General features: G+C 33.5%; 1 protein-coding gene across 1 annotated transcript; it reads right to left on the minus strand.

Moving 5' to 3' along the window:
• Positions 1-3,608: 3,608 nt before the first annotated feature.
• On the minus strand, positions 3,609-4,412 carry LOC126882489 (connectin-like). The gene has a single exon (XM_050647454.1). It carries the CDS (start codon positions 4,410-4,412, stop codon positions 3,609-3,611), a length of 804 nt encoding a protein of 267 aa, XP_050503411.1.
• Between the last annotated feature and the right edge of the window lie 12,109 nt (positions 4,413-16,521).

Raw genomic sequence — 16,521 nt, forward strand, 5'->3', positions numbered from 1 at the left:
AACTTGTCATATCCTTTTATATTATTTTGATTAATACCTTGTTCAATACTTTCAGAAAAAAGCGACCAATTTGCCTTGTTTAAATTCCATCTGTTTTTATTTGTGTTTATAATATCATTATCACTTTTAATTTCTATTAATATGGGAAAATGATTAGATCCTAAACTAGTTATTTTTGTTTGCCAATTGCACAATGTAGCCAAATCAGGAGATACAATAGAAATATCTATTGCCGATTTATTTTTTTGATTTAATGTAGGAATGAGAGTTTCTGCACCGTTATTAAGAAAAACTAAGTTGCAATTTTCAATTGCTGAAAGTAAATTAATTCCTGCTCTATCAGTAATATCACAACCCCACACTTGATGGTGACAATTAAAGTCTCCCGCCAAAATAAAAGGTTTTTCCAAGCTTTCAAAAAACAATGTCCAATTTCTTTCAGATATATTTAATTTCGGTTTAGCATATATCGAATAAACATTTAGCGTAAATGAGTTACTTACTTTAACACTTAGAGAAACAGTCATTAAATTTTCAATACTCTTAAAAATCTTTGTATTATTAAAAGCAATATTTTTCTTTAGAAGAATACCAACGCCACCGAAACCGTCCTCGCGATCAGAACGAAACAAATGATACCCACTGAAGTTTGGTCTCAAATGTTTCTTCAACCAAGTTTCACTTAAAATACTCAAATGTATATTATTATCAAACAAAAATTTTTCTAGTAACCCTTTATTGTGTATTAATGACCTTATATTATACTGAAGGATATTAAATTTACCTATTTATTGTTTTGTTTAACTCTTTTATTAATGTATCTACTAACATTGAATCCTCTGCGGATTGTAAATTCTTATTTGTTAAAAGTTCTTTAAATGAGGTTAAGATAATAGAGCACAACTCTTCTATTTTTGACTTTTGTTGGTGTATATTATTTTGAGATTGTGTAAAATTTTGTTCACTATATTCTGGAATATTCGGATATTTTTCATATACAGGGTGAGATGTTATTTTAGGAGTTTCCAAAATTGATTTGTGTTGCTGGGAATATCCCGACGATTCTGCATTAGATGTGATATTTTTATATCTATATTGCGATTTGTAGGAAGTAAATCGATGTCCTACGTTTGAAGTTCGGTCTAATACTACATTAGCATAACTTTTTTCAACTTTCTCTTTTGCTTCATTATATGGTATGGTTTCCGTTACCATAATCTTTTTTATTTTTTTTTGGGTATCGAATTCTGGGCAATTTTTACGATCTGTTGCTGAATGATCGCCTCCGCATAAAATACAAATTGGTTCACTTGTTTTTTCACATACATCCGTTTCATGATTTTCTCCACAGTGTCTGCAACGCAGAGTTCCTCTACAGTTGTCCATTACGTGTCCGTATCTCATACATTTGATGCATTGAATGACTCTTGGAACATATAGTTCAACGTTGTAAATCAATTTTTCTATTATTACCTGATTTGGAACGATTTGACCTCTGAATGTCACAATTATAGTAGAAGTTGGGACCAATTCGTTATCTTTCTTTCGTACCATTCTTTTTACATTCAGAATTTCTAAATTATTTCCATATCGAGATTCAATAATTTTTGCTAGTTCTTTTTCAGATAGCTCAAGGTCAACCTCCTTAATAACACCTTTACGTTGGGTTAAAAAAGTTGGTATGTAAGCCTCGTATCTTTTTTCTTTCAAAATTTGTGAATTGACTAAAATGTTTGCGCTTTTAGAAGAGTTTAACTCTACCTTAACCCTATTTTTTCCTACGACTGTCATATTAATGATGTTATTTTTAATTTCTGGAGCTGAATTAATAATCAAACGAGCAGTCCCTACCTTGTGCAGCCTCCCGATGTTCCCCTCCAGGTTTTGTATAAATACAAAATAAGGTCCTTGGTCTGTCTCAGCATATTTATTTTTTTCTTCATTTTTTTCAATACTTACCGATGCCTCATTATTTGGATTTTCTATTAGTTTTCTTCTTTTTAGTCTCTCGTTTTCCTCTTCGGTTTCCTTATTTCTTTTTCCATTGATCTCCGTCTCCATAATTTCCTCATCCTGTTCAGTCCTTTTTGATTTACCCCGATCTGGCGGGATACTTTCTTTTTCCATTGTCACTTACTTCACAAAAATGCACATAAACCAAACCACTGTTATTATTTTTTCAAACTATACACTAAAACTATTATTAAAAATATAACTTATACACTAAAATTTACTTATTTTAAAGGTACGTATTTGTTTTTGTAATCCTCAAACTACGGCGACCGTAAAAACTTGAAACACTATAGTCGTTAGCAATTTTTACCGTACATCCGAATCGATTGGGTTCCAACACATTACTGGTAACCTATCATTGTATACCGGGTGTACCAATCTAACTGTGTTTTATTCTAAAAGTTCACCACACTTTATTTAATATTCTAGCCGTTATAAAATACTGAAATCAAAACTGAACTATAGCCTCAGGTTTTAGTTACATTTTGTTTTTTGATTCATTCGCTTATGTTGGATAATAAAAAAGTTAGGTGCTTTAACAAATAGTCTTAATTAAATGGTCTTAATTAATACGGGGTGTTTTTAAATAAGTGCGGCAAACTTTAAAGGGTAAATCTGCATGAAAAAAAAAATGGCGGCTGTTTGCTTTATAAACACATGTCCACAAAAGCTTCGTTTCCGAGATACTGGATGTTGAATTATTTTCTTACAAACTGACGATTTATTTATTGCTCTATAACGGGTTGAGATATGAAAATGAAATTTGGTACGATTTAAGATACAGTTATTGCATATTTTTTGACATGCAATTAAGAATTTTATATTCCTAATTGGCGCGCATACGGGTAATATGACGAGTAATATTACCCGCATGCACGCCAATGGAGAATATAAAATTCTTAATTGCATGTCAAAAAATATGCAATAACTGTATCTTAAATCCTACCAAATTTCATTTTCATATCAACCGGTTTTAGAGCAATAAATAAATCGTCAGTTTGTAAGAAAATAATTCAACATCCAGTATCTCGGAAACGAAGCATTTGCGGACATAGGTGTATCAAGTAAATGGTCATTATTTTTTCATGTAGATTTACCCCTTAAAGTGTGCCGCACTTATTTAGAAACACATATTAATTAAGAACATGGCTACTTGTTAAAGTACCTAACTTTTTTATTATCCAACATAAGTGAATAAGCCAAGAAACAGAATGTTACTAAAACCTGAGGCTACAGTTCAGTTTTGATTTTAGTATTTTATAAAGGCTAGAATATTCCATGAAGTGTGGTGAACTTTTAGAATAAAACACAGTTTGATTGGTACACCCGGTATACAATGATCATTTACCTGTCTAGCAACAATTTTATTACAGCAACATTGTTAAAAACTAAGGCTATAAAATATTAAAAAATCACTTAATTCGGACAACAGCTTTAGGAGATTCAAGACATCAAAAATTACCCATTTTGTGGGGTCCGTTTTTTGTGCCGGTCAGTGTATTATTTATTTTTGTTTTTCATAAAATATTTACTTAATAATTATGCGTTAGCGTTGATATCGAAATAGGTGCCATAACATGATACCTAATAAAACATTACAAAAATATACAAAAACTCACCTCTATATCCCAGAGCTCCGAAAATACACTTGAAACTAAGTTCACAATTTTGTTTACACTCAAGTCAATCACTTTTAGCTTCGACAAACCGAAAAATGTAAGATTAGTAATATCGCAAATGTAATTTTCCGAAAGATCAAGTTCTAACACGTTTCCTAAAGCGGAAAATGCCTTATCCTCGATTCTCGAAATGTTATTATTATTTAACCGCACATACTTTAATTCCGGAAGGTTAAAAAACACGAACGTTGGAATAGCTCGTATACGATTTCCACTTAGATCGAGTTCTTTTAGCGAAAGTAGGTTAGCTATAGAAAATTCTTCCAGATACTCGATTTGGTTTTTGCATAATTTCAATCGTTGCAACGACGTCGAATTCCCGAGTACATATTTCTCCAACTTTTCAAGAAGCGCAAAGGAAACAGTAAAATTCTTTAGAAATAGCATTTTCTGCAAAAATTCAGCAGGCATGCCTTTCAATTGACCTTGATTGTTAGCCATTATGTTAAATTCTGATAGATACGGTTGGGTATCCACAATCAGTCGCCAGATGAAACTGTCTCTTGTAACTGGTTCGAATATCCAACACTCTGCCGATAATACTTGCTGGTATTTGTCTTTTGTACAAAAGCATCTAATACTGTTCGTATCTGTTGGCTCCAGGCTGCACATGTTGTTTGGTTTCAAAGGTTTTGGTTTGGATTTGCTTCTAGAACGGATTTCTTTGAGGGATGCTTGGTTTATCCAGAGAATGGTGAAAAATAATGCCATCAGCTTCATTTTGTAGTCTGTAACAAAAAGAAATATTATTAGATTTGATGTTTTTGTATAAATTAATAACAATTAATGACTCTAGTAATTTATTTAAAAGAACTGTTAATAATAGGCTTGTTCTAGCAAACCGTCAAGCTAGTCAGAAACCGTCAGCAAACAGTTGGTCAGTGAGAAAACATAATACAGTCACCAGTACTATCCACTCTACTCGCGCTGGTCCACTATTCGCTGATGGTTTCAAACCGTTTGAAACTGATGCTAGAACAAACCTATTATTACACGGTGTAATAATAAGTGAGGTCATAAATTAAGTCTCATATTCTGGGACCAAATATAGTTCGATTGAACCTACCTTACCTTAGTACAAATATGCACATAAAAAGATTTACAGGCCCTTTGAAGTTACAAAATAATGTAAATCGATTTTTAAAAACAAGTAACAGTGGATTGTGTGCACCCTATAAAAAATTAATGAGAGGCTGTTCCCTTAAACCACCCCCCAAATGTGTGTACGTGTTACCCCCAAAATTATTTTTGTTGTACCATTAGTACAACGCAATGTCTTAAAATTTTTTTTGCCGTTTAGGGCTCTTTCGATAAGCCAGTTTTTATCAAGATATTTTAAACATTTTAAAAATCAAAAAATTAAGAAATTTTCTGGAAAAATTTATTAAAATTTAAGTGTTTAAAAATTCTTATTGTTTATAAAAGTTTGTAGCATCAAAACTAAACAAGTTAAGCTTAAAATAAAGTTGGCCCCATTTTTTTTTTGGTAAAAAAATTGTGAAAATGTCCCCCTATTTAGCACGCTAAATAAGATTAATCGTTACCGCTTTTCCATTTACTTTATATGTACATGTATTTTTTAATATGATCTGTAAGCTTGGCCGGTTCAAGGTGCTTATTTTTGAAAAAATTTAGCGTTAGAGTAAAAAAATTTTTTCTAAAAATTTTTGAAAAATACATTTCTTCAAAATAACTTAAAAAAAGTATTAGTGATACGAAAAATCTGAAAGAGTAAAAAAATGTAGCTTTTGCTTTTATAAACATAATAGTTTCATTTTGTTTCTCTGTAAGACAAAATAGTAGTCAGGTCGTGAAGTTGGAGTATCTACATTGTAAAAATGTCGTGTACCACATCCTCCATAATATGGGATGCTGGACGAGCCATACAGCCTGTAGTCAACACCCCAAAATATGAGCGGGAAACAAAGTGTATCAATACCCATACGCTTATGAAACGCACCTGGCGGATCATAAGGGCCTTCACGTTTTATTCGTTTTCAACTTGTCTTGAGTGAAATGTCTTTCACCTTTCCTATCAGCCTCTTTTGGCTAACTCTTGTTTCTTAGAAATCGCCATTTGCCGAACCCGAATGGCGATTAGGTTTCCGAAGGCTGACGGGTTAGTATATTTTCTTCTATTACACCTTCTAGTAACCGAACGATTACCGGTATAAGTAATCCCCCATTTGTTAGTCAACAGATAGGGGTGGAAGAACCGACGCTCGGTAGGGCACTTCATTGCCCTGGAGCTGAGAAATTGACTCCGAAGACGGAAGAGCTAAATTAATCAACGGCATTGATATGTGGAAAACCACGGGATGACTACCACATTAAAGATTCGTAAGGATTTCCCCAGGACACCACAATGGCTGAAAACCCAAAACCAACGGCCCTCAGTCCCGGGCACCCCTTAAGTGGGGAGAGGGCGCTAAGAATCCCCCGGTCAGCCAATAATGTCCCAAAGTTAAAAATATAGGTACGTGGAACATTCAAAGCATGTGCCAAGCAGAAAAGGCAGCAAATATTATTCAAGAAATGACTGGCTTAAACATAGATATTTTAGGATGCAGTGAAGTTCGATGGTGAAATTCTGGAATAAATACTATAGATGAACACAATATTTATTATTTGGGATAGTAAAAAGGGAAATAGCTAAAGCAGTGATAGGATTACGCCTATATCAGACAGAGTTGTGCTATTGAAGACTAACTCAAGTCCCTCTAATATAAATATCATTCAGGTCTACGCACCAACATCCGAATCTACTGAAAAGGAAGTAGACAATTTATATCACACTCTAGAAGAATTTCTAAAACTGACAAAAAAACATGAACTAACTATTATCATGGGCGATTTCAATACCAAAATAGGACAAGGTACAGTAGAGAATGTTGTGGGGTCCTATGGTCTTGGTACAAGAAACGAAAGAGGGGAAAGACTGATTCAATTCTGCCAAGAGACGGATATGGTTGTAACGAATACATTTTTTAAATTACATCCAAGCAGGCTTTATATATGGAAAGCAGCCGGTGATACCCCAGGGAAAATCATAATAAACCAACTTGATTTTATCAACATAAACAAAAGGTTTGGAAATTCTGTCACCTCAACAAAATTATATCCAGGTGCAGATGTCTTCTTAGATCATAGTTTATTAGTTGCACATATCAACATACGACTCAAAATAATTCATAATAACGCCGGTCGAGTGTTATAATGTTCTATCAGCACTTTTGGCGAAAATAGGGATATGTGCAGAATTTGCTTAAGGGATGTCATATTGTTCTATTAAAATAGACTCCTGCATAAATATTTTATCGTATCTTTAGATTTAGACAATATTAAATTGTTCTAAATGACAAATTTAAAAATAACTTAATATTATAATGTTCTATCAGATGCAACCAATAGAAATCCGGTATTTCTGCTGTTAGAACATTATAATTTTGAGATTCGAATAAGGAATGTTTTGAAATTTCGTTGAATGTGCAAAAGTTCTATGATTTGTATCCAGAATTGTGTACTGAAAGAAATCTAGTAAAGCAGTTGAGATATTCTTCTCCCGGAATACATTATATTGAGCTGCAATACCAGCATGATGGACAAGGACCCTTCACTGAAGTTTCAATTCTATTCAAGACTCCAGTACGAAAAACAGACAGATTTTGTCTAACCACCACTTCAATATCTTTACCATCGATAAAATCTTGTGATCAACCCAGGGAAATGCTTATACCTTTAGATAAACTACTGCATTTAAAAAAAACTTTTTAAGTTTTTGTCACCTGTGGACTCCTAGTTCATATAACCTTTTTTTAAGCAATATCAATGATGCAAAAGTTTTTGCAGCGCAATTGTGCAAACAAAAGAAAGGTCGTTTAACTAATGACAATTTAGAAAATCAAATGCCCTCAACATCAAAATGCAACTCTACCGACATTTCAAAATAACAGTAAATTTAGCCAAATTCTCGTAAAAAATTATTAAGAAACTTGTGTCTTTTGATTACTTTGAATTTTTTCCTTAATTTATAAGTTTATTAGAATATTAAGTACACGACACGATGTTGTTAGAACAATTTAGTTACATTTTTGTAAAAGTTGATGTTTCCATAAAATCATAATGTTCTATCAACATTTTATAATTTTTTTCAAAACACTTTTTGTTTGTTAAATAAATACTAAATAAAAAAGATGTTATAAATAACTCTTTATTATTTCATTATACATATAAAAATTAAAAATTTCTATAACCAGAGCGCCTCAAAATGAAAATACAGTGAACATTTTTTTAAATTGCTTTTCCTGCCAAACTGTAAAATATGCTATTACAACATTATAACACTCGACCGACGATAATATGAGGCCCAAGATAGACATAAAACTACTGAAAGAAAATAAAATTCAGGAAAAAGTAAAAACAGAGATTAATAAGAATTTTGCGAAAATAGTTGAAGACGCTACTAGCGGCTTAGAAAAACAATGGAAAGAAATGAAGACATATCTTACCACACTCTCGCATGAACGTCTTAAATCAAAAAGAGAAAAGAAGCAAGAATACTAAGAGAAACAAAAATGGCAAGAGAAGCATGGCTGATGGAGAAATGTACGGAAATTGAAACACTACAACGCAAACATGACGATTTCCATATGCACAAAAAGGATAAAAAAGATTAAAGAGGTACATAACACCAGAAAATAACGAAATACAGGCATAGTTCTAGACGTCGAAGGCCAGATTTTGACTACAATTGAAGATACATTCTTCTTCTTCTTGTGCCACTCCTATCGGAGATTGGAAATCATCAAGGCTACCCTGACCTTGTTTACAGCTGACCTAAAAAGTTCATTAGTGGTGCAGCCAAACCACTCTCTAAAATTCCGCAACCATGACATTCTTCTACGGCCTGGATTCCGTTTTCCTTCCATTTTTCCTTGCATTATATTTTGAAGTAATGCGTATTTATGACCTCTCATCAGGTGACCCAAATACTCGAGTTTTCTTCGTTTCATCGTTAATAAAATTTCTGGGTCTCTTCCTATCCTTCGTATTACTTCAAGATTTGTGATTCTTTCAACCCAACTTATCTTCAGCATTCGACGGTAGCACCACATCTCGAAACTTTCAATATTTTTTATGTTATTCTGTTTGAGAGTCCAGGCCTCTACACCGTATAATAGCGTGTTAAATACGTAGCCACTTAGCATTCTTAATCGTAGAGGGATGCTTATATCTCTGTTGCAGAAGAATTTTCTCATCTTTATGAAGGTGGCCCTGGCAATTTCGATACGTCTTTTTATTTCATTGTTTTGGTCTCCAGTTTCGTTTATTAAGAAGATACATTAAGAAGATGAAAACAATATATTCAAGAATTATTCGAAGATGCAGCACGAAGTCCGACTACAGTAAACAATCCTTACGGCCCAGAAATAACAAACGAGGAAGTAATTATGGCCATTAAGCGGATCAAAGATGAGAAATCACCAGGACCTGATGAGGTGCATGGAGAAATTTTAAATCTATTAGAGGCACACCAAATCACAGCTCTTACGAAGTTATTCAACAACATATATTTCATATATACATATATATTACATATATCAACAACTGGTTAGTTACCAAAAGACTGGCTACTATCAATATTCATTCCACTTCCCAAAAAAGCCACCGCTAGAAAATGTGAAGAACATAGATTAATTAGTAAGATGAACCATGTCCTTAAAGTACTCCTTACTATCATCCACTCGCGCATATACACCAAATTAGAAGAACACCTGAGTGAAGTATAATTTGGATTCAGAGCAGAACTCGGAATGAGGGAAGCACTTTTCAGTTTGCAAGTTCTAATACAGAGAGCCAGGGACTACGATGTGTATGCATGTTTCATAGATTTAGAGAAGGCATTTGATAATGTCCTACATGGGAAACTAGTCGATATCTTAAAAACATCAGGACTCGATGGTAAGGATGTAAGACTGGTCTGAAACTTATAACTCCAACAAAAAGCAACAGTTCGATTCAAAAATGAACTGTTCGAAATCTTCACAATGGGAAAAAGAATTAGACAGGGGTGCATAATGTCACTAGCATTACTTAACATATAAGTACTCTGAAAACATCTTTAGAGAGGCCTTAGATGAATCAGAAGATGTTATTGCGGTAAATTGACAACTTATAAAGAATATTAGATAGAGGAGAAGAGGGTATTATGGAATAGTCAGGAAATATGGAATAGGTACCGAGTTTACAGCCCTTTTTGGTGTTCTTCTTCTTCTTGTGCCACTCCTATCGGAGATTGGAAATCATCAAGGCTACCATGACTTTCTTTACAGCTGAGCTAAACAGTTCATTAGTGGTGCAGCCAAACCACTCTCTCAAATTCCGCAACCATGACATTCTACTACGGCCTGGATTCCGTTTTCCTTCTATTTTTCCTTGCATTATATTTTGAAGTGATGCGTATTTATGACCTCTCATCAGGTGACCCAAATACTCGAGTTTTCTTCGTTTTATCGTTAACAAAATTTCTGGGTCTCTTCCTATCCTTCGTATTACTTCAAGATTTGTGATTCTTTCAACCTAACTTATCTTCAGCATTCGACGGTAGCACCACATCTCGAAACTTTCAATATTTTTTATGTTGTTCTGTTTTAGAGTCCAGGCCTCTACACCGTATAATAGCGTGTTAAATACGTAGCGTCTTAGCATTCTTAATCGTAGAGGGATGCTTATATCTCTGTTGCAGAAGAATTTTCTCATCTTTATGAAGGTGGCTCTGGCAATTTCGATACGTCTTTTTATTTCATTGGTTTGGTCTACAGTTTCGTTTATTAAAGTTCCCAAGTATTTGCAACTTGATACTTTTTCAATTTGAATGCCGTTTATACTAATATGTGCTGGTTGTGTCATGATTTTACTGAAGACCATATACTTGGTTTTTTGATATTAATGTTTATGCCATAATTGTTACAAGCAATCTTTATATTTGTAGTAATCGTTGTAATTCTTCTACTGTTCTTGCAACTAGTACAGTGTCGTCTGCGTATCGAATATTATTTACAACCTCTCCATTGATTACGATTCCTTCATTTGCTTGCAAAAGGGCTTCCTAACAGATGCTTTCAGTATATACATTAAATAGCAGTGGTGACAAAATGCATCCCTGTCTTACTCCTCTACCTATTTCTATTGCTTTTGATATCTCATTTTCTATTTTGATGTTAGCTTTCTGATTCCAATATAAGTTGAGAATTATCCGCAGATCTTTATTATCTATGTCTTTTCTTTCAAGAATGTCTCTTAGCCTATCGTGGCGTACTCTGTCAAATGCTTTTTCAAAATCAATGAAACATGCATGTACTTCTTGATTAACGTCTAGGAATCTTTGTGTAAGAACATTCAAACCGAAGAGAGCTTCTCGAGTACCTAGTCCTTTTCTGAACCCCATCTGCGTATTACTAATATCTGACTCCAACTATTGATAAATTCGGTTGTAGATGATTTTTAGAAATATCTTTAGTAGATGGCTCATTAAAGATATTGTTCGATGTTCCGAACATTCTTTTGTATTGGATTTCTTTGGCAGTGTAACGAATATAGACAGCAGCCACTCTTGAGGTATAATACCAGTATTGTATACTGTGTTAAATAAGTGCAATATTATACCTATTGATTCATCATTCAAGAGCTTTAGTAATTCAGTAGGAACCTCATCGTGTCCATTTGCCTTTCCAGTTTTTGAATTTCTAAGTGCCATTTCTATTTCACATTTTAGGAATTCAGGTCCCGTTTCACCATTTACCTGGACAATGTTATTTCTGTTGTCCTCAAACAATTCTCTTATGTATTCACTCCATCTATTAATTTTTTCTGTTAAGTCTATAATAATAATACTTCTGTCTTTGTCCTTAAGCAAACTTATTTGATGTCTTTTTGGGTTCCTGTAAGTTCTTTTACTTTTTTATGTATATTGAATGTGTCATACTTTCTTTCATAGTCTTCCATTTCTACACATTGTTCTTTAATCCATGATTCTTTGGCCTTCTTTATTATTTGCTTTATGTTCTTATCAACATCTCTGTATTTTTCTGAATTATTCTTCAATTTGCGTCTTTCATCCATTAGTTCTAGTATGTCTGGTGTCATCCACACCTTATGTTTCTTTGTAGATTTGGTTAGGTGTTTATTTCCCGTAGTTCTTATTATAGTGTTTATATACTTCAGTTTTTCATCTATGTTGTCTGTTCTGCGGATTTGGTTTTCTGCTACACTGAGGCTGGTGTTGATTTCTTCTCGCACTGTTTGTCGTCAGTGTTCACTTTTAAGCTGGCTTAAGTCTAACGCTGGGATGATGGTTTTTCTCATTTTCTTTGGTCTAGCTTCTAACACAGATATTACTGGATTATGATCCGAACCCATATCAGTTCCAGGGTAAGTTTTAGTAGATTTCACGGCATTACGGTATCTTTTTGTCACCATTATGTAATCTATTTGGTTTCTGATTACTTTTTCTTGTGTGTTGAGGTGACGTCCACGTATACAGTCGCCTTGGGAGTAATTTAAATAATGTATTCGTTATTATTAAATCTTCGCTTTGACAAAACTGAACTAAACGATCACCCCTTTCATTTCTATTACTTAAGCCGTATTCACCGACATTTTCTCCAACTTTACCCTGACCTTCCTTGGCGTTCAGATCGCCCATTACTATGTTAATGTGTTGTTTCTTTGTTGTTCTCATCACCTCTTCTAAGTTATTATAGAATTGTTCTATTTCCTCTTCGTCTTTGTCTGCTGTAGGAGCGTACACTTGTATGATGTTTATTATGTTCTTCTTATCTTTCAATTGTATTAATATCACGCGCTCCGAAAATGGAGTAAAATTTGCTACAGCAGCTTTCCATTTTTTTTAGATGATGACTCCAACTCCGTATCGATGGGTTGTGATGTCACTTCCGGCATAATAAAACATACCATGATTAGTTGTGGGGCATTTGCCATTTCCTGGCCATTGTGTATCGCTTATGCCTAATATGTCTATACCTAAACGATCCATTTCCAACACGGCGTTATCTAATTTTCCCGAAGAAAATAAGCTCCTCACGTTCCACGTAGCAATTTTTATGGTTGTCTTTTTCTTATTACAAGGGTTTCGCAGGTTTACGACCGACGAAGCCTTGTACTTATCTATTTGTCTTCCGTCTTTGGTGTTGCCATCTTGTAAACATATTATGTAGTACCGAATAATACTCTCATTATGTTATGCAGCAAGAGCTGACCGCTTGTTGTTGCTGTACAACGCGCTACAGAAAAAAGTTTGTTTTGTTACCTTCAGAAGGCAAAAGGTAACAAGAGGTTCATTGTCAAGGCTCAAGGTCATTGAGGTTAAGCGTAATGTAAAATAAAGGAAGTGTAGTTTTTGCATAGCTTGGTCATTTGTTAGCTAATAATGTTTTTTCCATCAGTTATTTCTCCAAGATGGCGTGTCGGTCATTATGGAATAGCAGGTATTTCTAGAAGAATGGTTCTAAAAAACCAGAAAACAAAGACTCTGAATATCTCTTCTGTAATGGAAAATTCTTCAAAGATAATCTAGGAGAGATTTGGATTTAATGCTTATACTGTTCTTTGTGAGCCCACCTTGACTGTACCGGAACAGAGAAAGCAGATTATGTGTGGGATCTTTGTAAATAGTGTAGAAGCAGTAATGATTAGCATATATTATAATCTTAAAAATATGGATTTTCTAGTTGAAAATATTTCTTTTCAGTTAATGTTTTATGAACTCTAATTTTTTTTTCTTCAATGATTATAACATGTATTCCATATTACCCGACTACATATTTCATATTAACCTCTATTTTGTAACTTTTTTGTAATAAATATATTTATAAAAACAAAATAAATATTTCATTTCTTACAAGTGATAGTTCATTGCAATAAGTTGTAGTATGGAGTCATGATAATTTTGGGAATTTTTATTAAAAAAAAAATAAGTTATTTTTAAAAATGTAAAAAACGGTATTCCATAATACCCTCCTCTCCTCTATACAGACGATACAGTATTGCTAGCATATAGTGCGCAGAGGCTCCAAAGGATTATGGATAATGTTGTAGAAGCATGTAATAAATACGGCCTAAAACTAAAGTGTAAAAAGATAAAATATTGATCGTTAGTAAGGACAAAACATTAACGCCCAAATTACCGTAAACAGAAACCCCTAGAAAGAGTACAGAAATTATGCTATCTGGGCTGCAACATTAATGATACTTGAGATCATAGCTACGAAATAAAAACTCGTATTGAAAAAGCCAGAAGCCCTTTTAACAGTCTTAGGAAGATTCTAGGCACTTTAAACAGGTGAAACTAACAGATCATATAAAAAATACATAAGAAAAGTAAATTATAAAGCGGTAACAATTAATTCCAGTTGGAGTGCTCAATAGCACATGTATAACGTTTACTAGATACATCGAGGAGGTTTTAGCAATACATGTGGTACCTTTACGTTGAATACATTAGGGGCAACTTTATTTTTATGCAGGACAATACAAGGCCGCTTACCTCAAAAATCGTTCAAGATTACATTACCAAAGTCTGTTTTTGGGTCATGGAATGACCAGCGTGCAGTCCAGACCTCAGTCCCATAGAACATTTTTGGGAGGAGCTTAGACAAAGAATTTGAGCTAGACTTCATACCCCAAACTCAATCCCAGAGGTTATTGTGGCAATAAAAGAAAAGTGGCTTATTAAAATCCCACAAGAAACAATAGCGAACATCTATGCCTAATCGTATTAGAGCAGTTATTAATGCAAAAGGAGGTCATACTCATTATTAAAGCATTAATTTTGCAATTTTTAATCGTCAAGTACCCTTTTTGTGCTAGCAGTAAAAAAAAGTTAATTTGCTTGATGTAGTCATTTTTTAATGTTTAAACATAAGAAGTCGAAATAGATTTTCATAAATGTATCATATTGCATATTACATTATCTTTCAAACAGTATATTCCTTTTATTGATCCGAGTAAGAGTTTTTGAAAAAAATATAGTTCAAATCAAAAGTTTAAGTAGGCTGATTTCTATACGTTTTAGTATATTTTTATTTTGTAACTTCAAATGGCTATAAGTATTTTATATGCACATTTGTACTAAGGTAAGCTGGGTTCAATCAAACTATTTTTGGTCTCAGAATATGTGATTTAATTTATGACCTACGTTTTTGTTACACCTTTATGACCTACAGATTCCATTTATGGCCTACCTATTCGATACTTAGTGGCGAAAACTATTAATGTAATCCCTGAAAGGATTTTGTTTAATATTCAATCAAATTATTAAACCATATATCTTTCAATGTTATGTTAGCGTAACACAATTGTTTTAATAATACTACAAATTATTAATGCCTCTATTGTATAAGTCGATCAATTCAAATTCTCGAAACTCACATCAGCTATTACGTATTAATTGGACCAAAATTTCGTAGCGCCATCCTTTTTAATATTCATGATAATCATTATTAAAATACATATTTCTACCTATTTGTTTACGACTATTTAGAATAAACCCATTTTTATTCGTTATGTCAATGAAAATGAAGTGAATAATCATTATTTAAGATAATTATTATTATAATAATTATTTTATCAGAGAACCTGTTGTCTTGCTCTCTAAAGTAAACGATAAACCAGGAATTGACAGAATACCAGGAAAAGTGCTGCAGTCATTAAGTGACAAATGATTACATATCCATTATAAGTATCTGTGTCGCTATTTTAAATTTGGAACAATAGGCATCTGATTGGTGTACCTCAACAATATTCCACTACATAAAGAAGGAGCCACAACTAGATGTAAAAACTATCGTAAACTATAAAACCATACCAATAACATATTGTTGCTTATCATCGAAAACAGACTAAAAACTTAACGACATTATAAAATACTGCAGGAAAAAGCAAGGCTCGTAAGGAGCTCACTTATTCTTTATGGCTTTAGAAGGATGGGTAGGTGGAACAACGATAGCTGGTGTAAAAATCTCCAATTTAAGATTTGCTGATTCAACTACAGTTATAGCAGAAAATGAACAAGAATTACTAGATCTTCTGCGAAGAGTTAAGTTGGAAACCATTAAAGTTGGTCTTAAAATTAATAATCACAAGACAAAAGTAATGGTGACCGAAATGTTGACATTATTCAACTGAGTAAACACTTGCAGTTGTCCACAACAGGTATTTGGTCACGTGGTTCGCATAAGTGACGATAATGACTTAGAGAGATTAATTGTTTCTAAAAATGTTCCAGAGAGAAGACCAAGAGAACGGCCATCAACTTCGTCCATCAACTTCTTTAAGTGCCGTCTCCGCGACGAAGGTTTGACAATCATCATGGCTATTCCAACCTTCGAGGCAGCTGCTGTGAACAGTTGCCTTGAGCTGAAACCAAACCATTCTCTCAAGTTCTTCAACTAGGAAACGCGTCTGCTTTCTACCATCTATTTTCCCTTAAATTATGAGTCTCAAGATGTTATATTTGCTTTCTTTTAGTGTGTTTCAATTTTCCTCTCTCTGCCCCTTCTCCTTAACACTTCTATATTCGTGACTCTATCTACCCATGAAATCCTTAACAATCTTCTAAATGTTCACATTTCAAACGCGTTAAGTCGATTTATTGCATTTCGGTTTAATGTCCATGATTCAGCTCCATAGTAAAGCACACTGTGTACATAACATTTAATTAGTCTTATTCTGAGGGCGAATGACAAATCTTTACTGCATAAAATCTTTTTCATTTTCACGAAGTTGGTAATAAGTGCTTTTTTAATTCTCA

The sequence above is a fragment of the Diabrotica virgifera genome, chromosome 3 (genome assembly GCF_917563875.1).
Source record: "Diabrotica virgifera virgifera chromosome 3, PGI_DIABVI_V3a".
NCBI classification, from domain to species: Eukaryota; Metazoa; Arthropoda; class Insecta; order Coleoptera; family Chrysomelidae; genus Diabrotica; species Diabrotica virgifera.

Coding starts and splice junctions, on each gene's coding strand:
- LOC126882489 (XM_050647454.1), bottom strand. CDS start 4,412: ATGAAGCTGATGGCATTATTTTTCACCATTCTCTGGATAAACCAAGCA.